At 48.1% G+C, this 17,428-nt stretch overlaps 1 protein-coding gene across 1 annotated transcript in view; it reads left to right on the top strand.

Moving 5' to 3' along the window:
* The window catches only part of LOC147729065 (uncharacterized), a 50,259-nt gene that overhangs the window by 22,636 nt on the left and 10,195 nt on the right, over positions 1–17,428 (top strand). Inside the window, exon 2 of the mRNA XM_086959791.1 lies at positions 3,063–3,994. Within this exon, the coding sequence (XP_086815917.1) occupies positions 3,063–3,994 (932 nt within the window). The remainder of the gene's footprint in view (positions 1–3,062; positions 3,995–17,428) is intronic.

Genomic DNA, 17,428 nt, shown 5'->3' with positions numbered 1-17,428 from the left:
AGCAGCTGGCCCAGCTGTCTGGGAGCGGCACCCACCCCCAAACAGGAGATCAAGAGCTTGGGGGTGTGGTTGGAGCAGGACCTTTCCTTCAAGACACACGCTAAAAAGACCTCAGGCGTGTGCTTCGGTCTGCTCCGGTCAGCCCGGAAGATCTTACCACTCCTCCCAGTGGCCTCTAGGAGGTTATTCATCCAGGGGCTCATCATCTCACGGCTGGATTTCAGTAACGCGCTGTTTCTGGGGGCCCCAGAAGCCACCCTAAACAAACTGCAGCAAGTGCAGAATGCGGCCGCCAGGCTCCTGATGGACCTTCCCAGGCGTCAGTCGGCTCGCCCTGCGCTGAAGGCGCTACATTGGCTCCCTGTCAGAGAGAGGGTGAAATTTAAAGCACTCTGTATGGCCCACAAAATTCTATGTTAGCAACAAGGACCCCCTGATAAGGATCTCCCTGTTAGCACACACCAAACATAATAGGGCTTGTTCTAGAGTTTTTGGGTATACGCATAGGTGTCTGATATTTAGTTATAAAAAGCGGTATATCATAAATTTAAATACCTTTCTTACCAATAGAATTTTGTGAACAAACATGAAACTAGTTCAGTTATATCATTTGATGATAGGAAACGAAAATATTAAAACATTGTTATGATCTTTTTACAGAAATTGATGGTAAAGTCCTGATGAAGGCATATTCTTAATGTCGAAACGCGTCGACTGGATGCCATCTAACCTTTTTTAACTTTTTGTGAATACACCTGTATCACCATATTGTTATTTTATCAAGTCTGACTAATTGCACTGAATTTTATCATTCCTTCTTTTAATTATATTAAAAATGTATTTTTTCTAAACTGCACTAGTTTGTTTGTTTAATCTATTGTGTAATTCATTGTATGCCTGGGAGCGTTATTTCACACATATTGGCCCACAAAATTCTGCAGGGGAAAGGCCCACCCAATATACGGGATATGGTTCAATCCTATAAGGCCTCCCGCGCCCTCCGCTCAGACCATCAACACCTGCTGCAAGTTACGAGGGTAAGGAAGGCAAGAACCGGTGGCAGAAGATTTTCCATAAATGTGGCCACACTGTGGAACTCTCTTCCTCTGTACTTGCGCTCGGAAACGAGCGTCTTAGGTTTCCGCAAACTTTTAAAAACTCATCTGTTCCCTGCCTAATTCCTGTGTCTCTTGTTTTGGCGTTTCTCTCTGGATGAGCGCGGGGATGCCCAAGGGAAACCAGGCGCGATATAAAACTCATTAATAATAATAATAATAATAATAATAATAATTCTTAGCTACCAATATATGATCAATTATTGAAAATGTCAGTAAATTTCAATGCATTTAATATGCAATCTCAGTCTAGAGAATGTGACCACGAGACAGAGAGGACAACAGAATTATGCCCCAACTGCATCAAAAGTATATATTTTACTCAGGTTCATTGTAGGCCTGGCAACGTGTTCCTCTGTAAATACGCTAACACAATGGCAATAATTTCTTCATATTTTTGTTAATTTTACATTTTCCTATAGCGCTTCTTTTTATAGAGCCATTGAACTTTCTACTACACCATTCATTTCATTGTAATCTGTGACTTTAACCACATGCGTGCAGGGGTTATTTTTGCGCTGTGCGGCTTTTTTCCAAAAGCTGCGTTAGATGACGAGCTCAGCTCGTCATCCGCAGACGACCACCGTGGCTGATGACGAGCTGAGCTCGTCATCAGCAGCGAAGGGGTTAATAAGGACTCTAGCACTGGCCACTATGTCGAGTCAATATAAACAAGGGTTCTTACTTATATGGCTTGTGATTGAAAAGGGTTAGAGAGCACAGAAACAGAGACCAAATTAAGGCAGGTGTGACAAACAAATACGAAGCAAGTGCCATAGAGAGATTTTACTGTTTGTTAACTTTAGAAATTGCACCTGAAGTGCCACTGAGATCTACATTTTTCCCCATTGTCAGACGTTTTCATGTCTTCTGGAACTTAAATTTCTGCCTCTGCCGTTGGTAAGAGAGAGGAGAGCTCTCTCTCTCCTACCAACACTTTGTTCCAGGCAGCGCCACTGGCTTGGGTGCCTTTGTGTGACATTTCCATGCTTCCTGGTCTGAGTACTTGTGTGTGACATTTCCATGCTTTCTGGGATTACAACTGATTTACAGCAGTGCCAGTTGAGGATTTGGGTAGAACCAATAGAGTAAGTGGGTGGAGCCAGTGGAGGAAGAGGGTGGAGCCCGGGGAAAGTAGGTGTGGCCTCCGACAAACATTTGAGCACCTGCACTTCATATTTTACAATACTACCACCCTGCATACATTATACCTAACACAGGTATAATATAGCGCAGGGCTTTGCAAAGTGATGAATCTCCTTGGATACGTCACTTTGTAAATAGGGCGCAAAATTGGTGCATTTTTTATGCCAATGGCGTAAAAGTGACGCAGCGGCTCATAAATAAGCACCACAGGGTTTACCTTGCAGCCAAGTAACCTAGAAGTGCAAACACATTAAAATGTCATAATTTCATACAACCATATTTCTTTGCATATAACCAACCACAGCACAATATTCCTACGGGAAATAATATGTACCATCAACAAACACACCCATCCTACATGTAAGCACTTGCCTACACACCAATTTATATGCTACTGAGTATAAATACAACTAGTATAATACAAAGGCCAAGAAACAAAAAGGGCCACAGTGTCCTTTCTTTTCACTGAGCTTGCCATCTTAGAGAGAGCCAGTGGGTGGGCTTCCAAGGTCCTGGACAGAGGGTGTACCTTGAAGTACAGAGTTGAGTCATGTTTGCAGTGCAGGACAGATAGAATGCAGTACTGACATATTTCGTTCATTGTTTCTAAACAATTTGCCATCTTGGTTTATCCCTTAGTCACCAAGAAAAGCACCCAAAGTCAAAGAGACTATGAGAGGGCCAACCTTCTGAACAGTGGACTTTATGGAATGTGCATAAACTGAAACACATTTTTATGCAATGAACAAACAAAGTGAGGAGTGAGGTTGAAACTCTTCTAACTGTGTCTTTTCTTTTCAGTCCATTTGCAGGTGCTCCTGGGAGCCGGGCTGGCCCTCCTCTGCTTCTGCCTCCTTCTTGGTTGCGCTATGTGTTGGCGTCATGTAAAGAGACGCAGTTCCAGTACCTGTAAAACATGTCGCAAACCTGAAGCCACAGCGGTGGACTTGGCGCTGGCTGTGCCCCCAAAGACCACGCCCATACCTATCAGAGTGCAGTATCAAGAAATGGATGGAGAGGTACTGGAAGAGGTGTCGACAGCAAAAATTGGTTCCCCTAGTCCTGGATTTCTGAGCCCAGGCCAAAGCAACTTTCATGGGCAGAGCTCTCTCTCAAGTCCCTCCCCCTTAAGTCTCTCCCCCTCAAGTCCCATCCCCTCTCCTAGACTCAGCCTGTACTCCAAGACCAAGAGAGCGCTGGAGCGCCGATGCACTGTCTCTGGAGACAGCTTGTTGTACAACGAGCACAGCCAGTTGGTGAGCTCTCAGTTTGGCTCTCAGGTGTCCCACTCGCACACGCTGCCGAACAACCTCTCGGGCATGAAGCCCAAGCAGCGTCCTCTGCTCCATTTCACGCTCTTCTACTCACATGCTGAGGCTACGCTCACCGTGACAGTCATTGGTGTGTCCAGCCTACCCAAGCGGATGCGCAATACCTGTGATTCTTATGTCAAGGTCTACTTGTTGCCAAAGTTCATCGAGCCCCGACAGACAACCCTGCGGCGCAAGAGCCTGAACCCTGAATTTAGAGAGACATTTCACTTTGGGACTTACAGCATGGAGGAGCTGCAAGGGTTTGCTGTTCGCCTGGCTGTCTATGTCCGGGAGTTCCACAGTCTGAGGGACTCCTTCGTCGGAGAGGTGGTCTTCCCCTGCTCGCAGGGCATCTGGAACCCCGAAGAACCATCGGGCTACACCAGGGAACTGTCCAGCAGGAAAACTAAACTCAAGAAGGTGAGGGTCTGTGTTGGATCAAGTTCCCTTTCAAAGTATGAGTTTGGGGAAAGTGTTTCCTGCAGGAAAGATGGAGGGTGCAGGGTGAGAAAGGCAGCAACCACACAATGCAAGAGGCCAGTACAAGATGTAATGTCTCTTGATTCTTTTTCAGGCAAACTAGTGGGTACAAATGGGTGGTACTACTTAAATCAACACCATAAGGGTCAATCCTAGACTAGTGACAAATCTAGGGGCCAAATTATCAAGGTTGCAGTTAACGCAGCAGAAGACCTTGCTGTGCTGTGATGCACGAAAGGGAGAGGCCAGGATGTGCCATATTTAACATTATGTGGCGCATTCCTGATCTCTCCTTGCACTGTCACACAATGTGCTGCCTTGCGCCTATTGTAGGGAGGATCATTTTTGTGCACAAAGAGGCACCTTCCTACACAAAAATAATCCTCAGAGGCATTTTGATCTTTCAAAGTCTGCTGCCTCTGCAGCACACTTAGGAAGAGAGAAAACAAGTCCAAATATAGACATTCCCCCTTGTTGCGCCTCTGGTGGGAAGACATACAACTCTGATGCATTCCCAGATCTACCAGTGTTGGTAAATCTGGGAATGCGTCAGTATATATAGCCACACTCCACCCATGTAATGCCACCAACATGCAGTGTAACGCAAGGCAGCGCCATGCACTGCCTTGCATTACATCAGATTTATCCAATAACTCATGGCTATGCATGGTGGCATTGCATGTCTTGGTAAATCTGAATCTAGGTTTTGCAGCACACAAAGTCACCTTTTGTGGTGCAAGAGCAACGCAAACCGTTGATAAGTGTGACCCCTAGTGGTTGCGGCCCGACAGGTGCCCTTTTTTCTCCCTCCATTGACTGTAGCATCTTCAGCAGGTGGCTCCGTCATTGGGAATACCTGGGTCAGGGGAAATTCCAATTTTTGTGGATATCCTATTTATACCCTTCTCTCCAAAATGCAGTTTCTAGCATTTCCCTCTTCCTTGGCTGTGAAGAAGTAAGTCATGACCTTGCCTGCTGATCCTTAGAAGCATTAGCAAAAATGAGTCTCCTGAGCCCCGCATGGTCTCTGGTAGCAGTCCAATACTTGTAATGTCTGCAATATTATAGCCTCCCAAAGATGGCTTATTCTAACAAACCTTGAATGATCACCCCTCTAGTGATTCATCTGAGAAGTGGATGAATATTGGTTCAGGTGGAGCCAGAATATAACCCATTCCTTCTTATGTTTAAGTATCTCCTCTCCAGAATCTTCAGAGCAGACACACTAGGCAACTTAGGTGGAGGATAACCATTTCTGAGCAACAACAGAGGGGTGGGCATTCATTTTCAGTGCAATCTGTCCAACCCTACCTCAGACTAATGGCCTCATTTATGATGTGCCAGGGGGCCAGCAAGGTAAGCAGATGCCCCTACCCTACTTCCCCCTGGCAGAAGAACACCTGCCTTTTATACAGGTGCACACCTGCCTAGCAGGGATCTTTCTTCCTGCAGTACATTAATCATTGCAGTGGATTCTCTGTAGATGGGGCTGAATGTCAAGCAGACGCCAAAATGATTTGTGTGCTTGGCATTTATTCTTTTTTTGCTTTACACAAACACAGTCCTAAAGCCAATCTTTGGTAGTGCTCCTCTGATGCTTTATGTGATGCATCTTGTTACCTGATTTGACCTATGTGCACTACATGTGTGCACGATATTGTTATGCTGTTCCAACTTCCTAGATTCTGGCCCCTGTGCAAAGGAATGCACAGATGTATCCCACAGGCAAGTTCTACCTCTACCTTAGTGGAAAGTCTAGGGGGCCTCATTTATGATAAATTACACATCGCTGCCTGAAAGCAGTGATGCAACACTTCTCAGTGCGCACTCCTTGCAACATACCTGATGTGTCATATTTAATGTATGACTCATCATGTCGCAAGGAGTTACAGATACGTCAGTATTTCTGACTTATCGGTAAGCGCAAAAGTAACACATTGCTGGAGTGTGTCACAAAAGTTAGGCAACTCCAGCAATGCGTCCTTTCACATGGGGCAAGACCCATGTGAAAGGGCCTGCGTCAGTCTTACGCCTGCTATGAGGCAGGTGCAAGATTTTGATGCAACGGCGTCCTAGAAGTGACGCAGTGAAATCTCATAGATTTCGCTGCGTCACTTCTACGAGGCTTTTTGGGGGGGAACACCCCCTGCATACATTATACCTGTTTCAGATATAATGTAAGCAGGGGTTTACAAAGTGACGCATCTGCTTAGATGCGTCACTTTGTGAATAGTGCACAACAGGAGGCATGTTTTAAGCCGCCGATGCCTCACAGAAAGTGACGCATCGGAAGCACAAAACTGACGTAAGGCCTCATAAATGAGGCCCTAAATCTTTTACTGGTTTTGATGCACAGTATATTTCAGGGTAACTGAGAAAAAATCCAGACTTTTTCACCTTCCAGCCATCATAAAAACTTAAGTGCAATATGAGTGCCACTTTGCCAGGACTTGTCTTCTTTCTTTGTTAATTCTGATAGAAATGCTATGAGAAGATGGCTTTTAGGCTGTTGTAGTGTCATGAGACCTAAGAGCCTTGTGGTTCTGGGTGGACTCAACAGAAGAACTGGGGGGCATATTATCAAGAACGCCGTTAAAAATTATCACCGGTTTTGCGTCAGAAAACTGCCGCTAAAGCGGCGATAATGGGCTTGATTATATGCCCTTGAGAATTCCAATAGAAGTCCTTGTTCTGGTGTGAACATGGGCTTTGAGAGTGCAGTGTGTGATGGTATGCTGAGGAATGAAGATGTTTGTAACAGAAATCCGTGTGTGGCGTATTTAGCTGCATGCTCCCAAGCTGGGGAGGACGCTACAGATGTCTGCACTCTGGAGGCAGTCGCTGGTCTGCGAGTACAGAGGAGCCGTGGGAGAAGATGAGTCTGATATTATGGGTTTGAAATAGAGTGGCATTAATAGTGACATCTGAGGCAATGTTGGTTTGGGGTGTCCGACCCTTTAGGTAATAAGAGCTATTTATTTTTAATGAAATTCATCCTGAGATCTAATAATATTAGTGATGTAACAGCACCCATATCAAACAAGATTGCATTAGCAACCTCCATATGAAAGAGCACCAGCATTTATCACTCCATTCCATCACGCTTAGCTGCCAGCAGTATTTTACAAAAGGTTGTGTCAATCTAGAATACCTCTACATGGGCAACACATAACAGCCATATGTACAATGCCCCTAGCACCAAGGTAATAATGCTGTAATAAGTCTCCCAAATGCCACCTGATTTGCCACTCAAATATCAGCTATAAATATATTTGGGAAATTCTGCCATTTTTCTCTGAACATCAGCTTATGAGTGCTGACAATGCAAGCATTTCCATCTCGTATTGACACTCTCAATTTCGTAATACGTCACTTATTCAAACAAGCAAAATAACTTAATATAGTAGGCTGGGCTACACACAGGAGAGCTGCATAGACGGTAGCTCACACGCTACTCGTTGTAAATGCCTGGTTCATGTCAATATGAGGCCTCTTCCTCCCATCTTCTTATGTTGTGTGTAGGCCTTCTGATGCTCTGGGTTGGTAGTTGACAAAGACAGAGCCATACTGTTGCTCTCCAACCCAAAGGTGTGCATATCTCATTAATCAACTCTGCCGTCTTCAGACTCACAACATTACATTCTAATTATCTCCGTAAGACATTGTCCTGCAGCAATCCAGGCAGCATGCCAAGCTGCCTGGAATGCACTTTAGACTGTGGGAAAATATCCTGCTCCACCAGTGCTTAATTTGAGCCGGTGGTTTCTGGTGCTAGGCACCGGCACTTAATTTTCAACATCGGTGCTTATGATAGACTGCCACATGGTGGCGCTGTTTACAAACTATAGAGACAAACAGATAAACAGTTAAATGGCTATTGCCTGCCTTCCAAGCCCATCCTACAGCTTTGGGCGCCTGGAATAGTTTGAATTGTCACACTTGCAGGGTTTTAGGTCAGTAGTTGTGTGGGTTCTGACATAGGTGGCGCTGACAGGGGCAATGGGCTTGTGCAAGCTGCAGTGGCATCGTGACGAGAGCCTGGCACATCTTTTTTCACAAAGTAAGCACTGCTCTCAAGCCCTCTGTAAATATCGGATGCATAGGTGCCCGCAGACATTTTTTATGGGGGGGAGGGAGGAGCCTTTTCATAAAAAAAAGATCACGCTGCCGGTGTTATACCAGCAGCAGGATCTTGAAATTTTTTTAAGAGGCAAGTGAAAAATCCAGGGGGCGGGGTCGGGGCGAAGCACACCCCCTACTTACCCCACTTGTGTAATCCATGATCTGATGCATGAAAAATAAGTGCTATTCCCCAAAATTAAGAACTGGTGGCCCAACTGGCAGTTACGACAGTGGGGGCCATCACATACAAAAAGAGGAGGGGTAGGGGGAAGGGTTGCATGGGGTGGAGCGCAAGGGCACGAGGTAGTGTTAAAATAATATTAAAAAATCAAAAGTTTTTACCTGCTGCCGGCCGCCTCGCTCATGCCTCAGTGCTGGAACTTCCTTGTCCCAGCAGACACACTGTGACTATGTCACAGACTCCCTGTCCAATCCCCGTGTTGCAGAGCAGTGCTGAGATTGGTCTGAGCCGGCTGGAAAGAATCTCCACTCAGGTCAGGGAGTCTGTGGGGTTTCTCTAACCTGGCTGTTCAATACAGCCCGGTTACAGAAACTTAAGTGCAAATGTGTGTTTTGGTCGGCCTGAGACGGCCGCTCAAACACACATGAGCACTTAGGGAGTGCACCTTGCACTCCTCCACCCCCACCCATGCCTCAGCCCCTCCCTTCCCTGAACACTCTGGCAGAGCCAGCGGCTTAAAAATAAAACAATATTGAAATATTGTTTTATTTTTTTTGCTACTGACACTGAGCCACTGGGGCGACGCGGAGGGCCACTGGCTCAAATTAAGCACTGAAAGTGAAGCACCTCATTCATGTCGAGCAGGTAGAGACATGGAATCAGTGTGTATCACTGTAGAAAAATCAAGTCCTTTTTGTTTTTGTTTTGTTTGAAAGTTAAATGTGTATTAAAAGCAAGTAATCCAGAATCATCCTGTCAGGCAATGACAACTTGATAAGTTGCATAACCAAACAAATATATGAGCAAACAATATGTCTGTTTCTGAGAGTCATTCAAGTACACCTTATCTTCTAGTTGTTGTCCTCCACAGTGGTATCCTGGGTACTGTAGTGTGTGGTCTAGCTCCCGCGGTCACATGATCCAGTGAATGATTGCAAGAGATCGTGACACGGGGGGCTGGCCACTGGAGACCGCGATACCAGAGATGGCGGACCGGCTCTCCCCTTTATATATTGTATGCAGATAAATGAATGCCATTAAAGTACCGATAAGCTGTCCCATAGTCTCCGCATCATTCTTCTGAGGGACATCTTCCCTCTCCCACAATGGTGACGAGAGGAGATGGACCAGCGCGCCGCTGGACTGCGGTACGGTAGGAGAGCGCCGGCTCTCACCATCGGGGGGGCGGCGCACTGATCATGCGCCCACTTCAGCCCCGTTCCCAGCGGCTAAGCTTCCTGCTGTTCAGCTTCCCAGCTCCAGGGACACTGGCGCATGCTGTCGCGGAGCGCGGCCTTGCCGCAGTGATCTCGGCGCGCAGTTCGGCGCGCAGCAGGGCTCCACCCACTAAGCTTCTTCCTGCGCCACGCTGCCAGTGCACAGAGCAGCCTTCCTCCTGGCCCCAGTAAGGAAGATCCAGCCAGTAAACTGCCCTGCATGCAAGCTACTAGCAGCCATCAACAGGAGCAGTCACCTCCTGGCCCCATATTAAGGACAATCCAGCTGCTACATCGCCCAGCATGCACGCTACAGGCAGCCATTAACATACTTAGGTATCAAGTGCATATCCAGCCAATACACGAGGTCGTGCACAGCACAGGACTTCCAGCGCATAGAGCAGCCGCCTCCTGGCTCCAATTTACAAGGATCCAGTCATCAGACCGCCCAGCAGGCACCCTACAGGCTGCCACCACCAAGCGTGAGCAGTGACGGAGCAACCAACCACTGCGTCAAGTAGTGCGAAGGGCACAGTCCCCAGGTCCACCTGCACGGGTGTTCTCCGCTGCACGCAATCAGCTCGGCGCGCATATCGGCGCGCACCACCCAGGCCGCCAGCATTCCCAAAGGGCTGTGGTCCACACCGCCTCCTCCATCTAGAGGCTTCAGATTGCCCTCCTGCTACCGAAGCCTAACGAACCGGCCATGAAGTGGGACGATTGGAAGGGGTACTTCTTAAATTACCTCTCAGCACTGGAGGACAACGGCGAAGAGGAATTCTCCAGCAAGCGCCGGAAGAAGATACTGCTACATAAGCTGGGACCGGGGGGTCTGCTAGTTTACGACTAGATGGTTAAGAAGACCAGGGCCTCGACGGACGACGATGTATGCCTACATGGCCTCGAAGATCTGGACAGCCACTACCAGCCCATGATATGCACAGCCATCGACTGTTATCATTTCTTCCAATGGAAACAGGCGGAAGCAGAGTCGGTGGAGGACTATGTGTCGGCCCTCAAGAAACTGCCCAGTAGCTGCAAGTTTGGCACCCTACATGATGACCTCATATGGGACCAAATCATCATGCAATCCACCCACATGAGTGTTCAGGAAAAACTCTGGGTAAGCGGTGACGCACCCCTTTCAGAGATCATCGCAATAGTGAAACAAGCTGAATTATCTAAACGGTTATGTTATGTTATTTTATTTTATAAAGCGCAACGGATGCCGCAGCCAAGAGGTGTCCCGGCGCTTAGGAGAAGGTAAAAAACACAACACGGGAGCTAGTGACCAGAAAAGACTAAACAGTGGAAAATAAAAAGGTCTTCAAGGCTTTCCTGAACGGGAGCAGATTAGGAATGGAGCGGAGAAAGGCAGGCAGGGAATTCCAGAGAGCTGCTGCCATCACAGCAAAAGAGCGTCCGCCCATCCTTGCTCTTTTAAAACGTGGCACTACAGCAAGGTTAGTCCCTGAGGATCGGAGAGCTCTGGAAGGCTCATAATGACAGATTAATTGAGACAAAATAGGGGGAGAAGCCAACTTCAAGATTTTAAAAGTTAGACAAAGGGTTTTAAATTTGATTCTTTGCCCCACAGGCAGCCAGTGAAGATCCTGAATAGTACGACGCACAGAAACAAACTTCGGAAGACCAACCAACATCCTGGCTGCCGCATTTTGCACCCGCTGGAGGCGAACTAGTTCTGCTTGATTAACGCCTAAGAACAAAGAGCTGGCGTAATCTAATCTAGCCAAGACTGTGGCCTGGACAATGATCTGTCTCGTGTCAGCATCAAAAAACTTAAAAATGGGTCGCAAACACCTCAGGGCACCAAAACAAGTTCCGGCAACCCGTTTAGTGTGGGAGGTGAATGAAAGTTTATCATCCAACCACACCCCAAGGTTCCTAACTTCAGCCACTGGGGTGGGAGCAGGGCCTAATTCAGATGGCCACCACTGATCGCCCCAAAGCTCACTTTCCCTACCAAAAATAATAACCTCGGTTTTAGAGGCATTCAGTTGGAGGCGATTATTCGCCATCCAGCCCGCCACAGCTTTTAACGCGGTCTGAAAAGAGGCAGCATCCATGTTGGTCTCTCCATTAAGTGCCACCGCCAGCTGCGTGTCATCGGCGTATGACACCGCCCTAGCTGCCAAGAAAGACGCAGCACCACAAGCCACAGTGTGCAAGATCTCCGACCGCAAAGTTCCATCTCCAAAAACCACGACAGACTCTGCCAACCCCGCCAATCTACATCTAGGAACAGAGGTCCCGGTTGTGCCCCTCCAAGCAAACAAGGAGACTGCTACAGATGCGGCAGCCACTCCCACATGGGTAATGACAAAAGATACCCGGCGTTTCACGTCAAGTGCTCGTTCTGTGGCATCACAGGACACTTTGGCAAAGTTTGCTGCCAGAGACCCAGAAACGCAGCAGTCAAATACGTCCAGGACGTCTCTGAAGACCAAGAAGGGGCAAAGCTTTCGGACCCGGACAGCATCCTGTGCATCGACGACTGCATCCTGGGCATAGGGGGTACCCCAACAAAAAAACCCTCTTGCGAGCTGCCCTTAGGGGGCATCAAAGTCATTATGGTAGCGGACTCGGGCTCACCCTACACCATCATACAGAAACAGATCTGAGATTAAGACTTCACACAAGTGGTGGGTGACCATCTGCACCCCATGGACGTCCATCCAGTCATATACACAGGTCAAAGGATCCCAATGGTGGGCTTCAGGCAGCTCCCGTTCAAGTTCAAAGGACGACACACCACAGCGAAGTTGTACGTGGCACAAAAGGGCCCATCGGTTTTGGGTTGGGCTGACCAGGGTGCATTGGGTATTGAGCTCAACCCGGGCAGCGACATGCAGGTGCTACTAATGGAGGATACATCCATGCCATCCTCACTCCTAGCAGAGTTCCCCATTGTATTCAGCAACCAGATCGGGAAGTTGAGCAAGTTCTCCCACAAGATCGTCCTAAAAGATGGAGCCGTACCGGTTGCCCACAAAGTCAGGAACATCCCGTTCAACTGCCGAGAGGCAGTTCAGCTAGAACTGAAACGCTTAGAAGACGGGGGCATTATTGAACCAATTGAATGGGCTGAATGGCTCGCACCTTTAGTGGTGGTGCGCAAGCCGAGTGGGCAGATCCGCTTATGCATAAATCTCCGCGAACTCAACAAGAACATCATTGTGGAAAAATTTCCGCTGCCAAAAATCAACGAATTAGTCGCCCAGACCAAAGGCGTCAAGTGGTTCTCTACCATCGACCTGAAAGCCGTGTACCACCAGGTATCACTTCACCCGCCATTTCGCAAACTTACATCCTTCATCACACCCTTTGGGTGCTACAGGTTCAGATGCATGTCCTTTGGCCTCGCATCCGTGTCGCCGTTTTCCAAAAACGAATGCACAAGCTGTTCCACGTTGTCCATGGTGTCCTATACTTCCAAGACGACATCCTCGTCATGGGGAAAACCAAAGCTGAACACGATGACACACTGCGCACCGTCCTACGCATGCTTTCAGCCGATGGCCTCACGGCCGAATTAGAGAAGTGCAAACTCGGTCTCAGCAGGGCTACTTATCTAAGGCATGAAATCAGCAACACGGGCATCACCCCCCAAAGCAGAAAATGTAGAGGCCATCTGGTCATCTCCCTCCCCAACATCCAAAGACGACGTTCGTTCGTTCCTGGGGCTGGCGGAGTTCTATAGCAAGTTCGTCAGAAACTTTGCGACGAAGACGCACAATTTACGCCAACTGCTTAAGGAAAAGAACAAGTTCACCTGGTCGGAGGAAACAGAGGCGGAGTTCTTAGCCATCAAACAAGACATATGCAAGGTGGTTCCCTTACAAGGATTTGATGGCGCTGTGTCCAGCATACTCACCATGGATGCCAGCGAAAAAGGGCTGGGAGCAGTCCTCTCCCAGCGGGTCTCCGATGGCACAGAGACTACTGTGGGCTTCGCGTCACGATCCCTCACCCGCAGTGAAGAGAAGTACAGCGTGATTAAAAAGGAAATGCTGGCTGCCATATAGGCGATGGAAAAATTTCGACAGTATCTGTGGGGGCCAAGATTCACACTCCGCACTGATCATAAGCCTTTTATCAAAGTCCTTACATCCAGCGGCAATGTAACAGCCACACCACGCATCGCAAAAATGACGTTGCGTCTGTTGGACTTTGTCTATGATGTGGAATACATCCCAGGCTCAAAGAACAAAGTGGCGGACTTCCTGAGCAGAGAGGCAGCCATGGAAAAACCCATCACATCATCAGAGTGTGATGAGTACAGTGTCGCTTTCATGACCGATCATGAACACACCATCAGGGCCCAAGACTGGTCAGAAGCCTACACGCAAGACACGGAACTCTCCCAGATCAAAGGGTACATCACGCGAGGCTGGCCGGAGAAAAGACACATTGAGGGCAACCTCAGGAAATACTGGGAAGTCCGCGAAGAACTCTTCATCTGTGAAGATGCCATATTCCTGCTACGGGGAGACAAAGTGGTGCCCCCGAAGGCGCTGTATGACCGCATTCTTCACATCAACCACGAAGGCCACCTGGGCATGGTAAAAGGCAAATGGCGGATAAAACTACTATACTGGTGGCCCGCCATGGTCGTCCAAGTGGAAAGGTTTGTGAGGGACTGCGCCCATTGTGCCAGAGCGGACAAAACCCTGGTCACCCTGAGACCCGCCATGGGAGAGTTCTCTACTCCCAACAACCCATGGGAGGATTTGTTCATCGACATCGTAGGCCCAGTCCTAGACACCTGGAACACACCCAAACACCTCCTTGTCATAGTGGACTGCTACTCCAAGTGGCCAGAGGTCGAAATCAGAGACTCTGCAGATTTCGATGCCATCATCACTTTCCTCACCAACATCTTTTTGAGGGAGGGTATTCCCAAGTCCATCACCAGCGACAATGGACCCCAGTTCACGTGGGCGAAATGGACAGCCTTTACCAGCAGAAATGGGATCCGGACGAGGCACACCCCGGTCTACCACCCTGAAGGTAACGGCCAAGTAGAACGCTTCAACCGGGTGATCATGGGCTCGATACAACCAGCCATCAGTGCCAGAAAAACTGGGAGTCCGGAACACAGTATGGGTATACCGCATCACACCCACCTTGACAGGCTACAGACCGTTTAAGATCTTAAGAGGCAGAGAACCGTTCACCAGAGACAATACAGCCTGGATGACCATGAGACTCCAAAGCAAATGGTCACCAGCCACTGTCCGCAGCAACATAACGAAGGCACAAAGTATCTACAAAGCACATTATGACAAAAGAAACAATGTGCGTGACACCTCATTGGCAGAGGGCGAGTGGGTCCGTGTTAAGAAGGGCCAACCAGGACTCAAAAGAGACAGCAAATTCAGCGAGCCCCTATGGGTGGTAGAAGCATACTCCCACTCTGCCTTATTGAGTGACAGCAAGATCTGGTCCCAATCCAGAATGGCCAAGTGCAACAAAATCCTACATTGGGGCATAGGCGACAGTGAGCTGGGAGAAAGCCCTGGTGCAGCGGGAGCTGCCTGTCGCACCCTTTACAGACCACATGAGTGAGACAGGACCAGCCAGGGTGGAAGGACAATCACCTGGACAACCAACGCCGTGTCCGCCCAACCAGAACGCAGAGGAAGGGGGCATCCTGGGCGAAACACCCACCGCCATCCAGAGATATCAGGTAGAAGGCAAAAGGTCAGATGAACCCCGTGGAAGAAGAGAGCAGAGTTCTGGGACACACAGAGGGCCATGTGGTGAAGCTACCGAAATACCTCAGTGACTTTCAGTTGTAAACCCTCTATTATATTTTCTCTGTCCTTGCCTCTTTTCTTTTCTTTTCTTTCTCTCTCTCTCTCTCTCTCTCTCTCTCTCTCTCTCATTCTACCAGTTTTCCCCCATCTCGGGGGGTGCACCTACAGTTGTCTGTGCTTATTAAGGGGGAAGATATGTAGTGTGTGGTCTAGCTCCCCACGGTCACGTGACCCAGCGAATAATCGCAAGAGATCGTGACGCAGGGGGCTGGCCACTGGAGACGCAATACCAAAGACCGCGGACCCGCTCTCCCCTTTATGTATTGTAGGCAGAAAAATGAATGCCATTAAAGTACCATTAAGCAGCCCCATAGTCTATGCATCATTCTTCTGAGGGACATCTTCCCTCTCCCACAGGTACCACTACCCATAATACGCCTCAAAGCAGGGGGTGACAAAGGAGGACGCCTTGACTGGATACCCCTAAGGGACTCCAGAGTCATGCTGAACTAGCAGAAAAAACACTAAAGGCAAAGGAGAAGTTGGAGGTTGCAGATAGAAGAGAAATAGTAAACAGGTGAGGGGCGTGCAGAGGGGCAATTAAGAAGTGGAAAAACGTTTAGGATTTGCAACTGCAAAATATTTTTACATATGTACTAACCCAATTTTGTGATTCGGGAGATGTTTTCCGATTGCAAAATAGGTTTAGAAATGAATACTGAATCGTAATTTGGAAGGAGCGTGTTGTGAGCCTTACTTCCAAATTGTGATTTGGCAACCTATGTAACAATGGGTTGCATCAGTAATCCCAGTTGCAAACCATTGATAGGTTACCAACCCCCAAGCTGGGGTGGTAACTGATTCTCAACGGAGAAATGCCATTTTGCACTATTCCCCAGTGGGATTTGAGGTGGCTGCTTCAACAACTATAGGCAGACCCTGTCCCATCTCCCATAAGTTTTCAAGGACGTAATTTAACTTAAAACAGCACAGATTTACTTAAGGAATCAGGGCTGCTTTAAAAAAAAGTGGGAAAAAATCTGTTTTGTAATGTAATCACCTTGATGGTGGTCTGCTGTACCTTGAAGGCCATCATCCCTGTTACTTTAGCCAATCACAAGGGGTTGCAAATTGCAACCTGGCTATTGAATAGCAGTTAGGCAGGTCATTTTATGACCTTGTACGATTCATTATTTTGTCAACTGACTTATTAGTACATGGGTTGATTCACAAAGTAAAGCAGTGCTCTCAAAATGTCAGTATGCAATTTACGACCAGACTTTGACCACTTTCTTAGTACATCTGGCTCCAAGAGTTGTGGTGGTGGTGGAGGCTTGTAAATATGCCCCCTGAATTTCTCAATGTTCATTCTCCAAGAACTTTGGATCTGAATTTTCTTCTAAGTGGCAAAAGATCCGTTCTCCTTTTCTCTTGCATGAGGAAAGTGTCCAGGAAAGAATAGGCTGGATTTGCCTTCACCAGCTCTATTCTCCTTTGCCATGCAACCACCAGCATCTGGACCGTCAAGTCTTCCTCTATCGATCAGGGCTCACTATCCTCCTCACTAGGGCTATGCGAAAGTATAATTTGGGTGTGAAAAATACACCTGAGACATTTACCACACCAACATGGTTGGTGCAAAATGTGCCATGCCAATGTCACTGGTAATATTTTAAACTTAAAAAAACAAAACCTGGGGTCCGTACACCGGCTTGCCATCTCACAAAGTGCCCGAGATGGGGTTCCACAAGCCCTGGGAAGGGTTCCCTGCTTGACCGATTGACGCAGGATAGAAGTACCCCATCCTGGCCTCTGTTATCTGACTACCCATCTCACAAAGTGCCCTGAAAGGGATCCTGCAGGCAACAGGAGGGTTCCTCTGCTTGGTGACAAAGCAGTGACAGGGCCCCAGGTCAGAGCTCCTGTTGGCCCTAAGGTAGAATCGCCTGAACTGGGGTGTATTATCTGGCATGCCATGTTTCAAAGTCCCAGGGATGAGGTCCTGCCGGCACTGGAAGGGCTTCCCTGCCTGGCTGGTTTCAGAAGTTCTGACCGGGGACCAGGGTCAGAGGTC

The sequence above is a fragment of the Lissotriton vulgaris genome, chromosome 2_2 (genome assembly GCF_964263255.1).
Source record: "Lissotriton vulgaris chromosome 2_2, aLisVul1.2, whole genome shotgun sequence".
NCBI classification, from domain to species: Eukaryota; Metazoa; Chordata; class Amphibia; order Caudata; family Salamandridae; genus Lissotriton; species Lissotriton vulgaris.
This window is presented reverse-complemented; position numbering and strand designations above follow the sequence as displayed.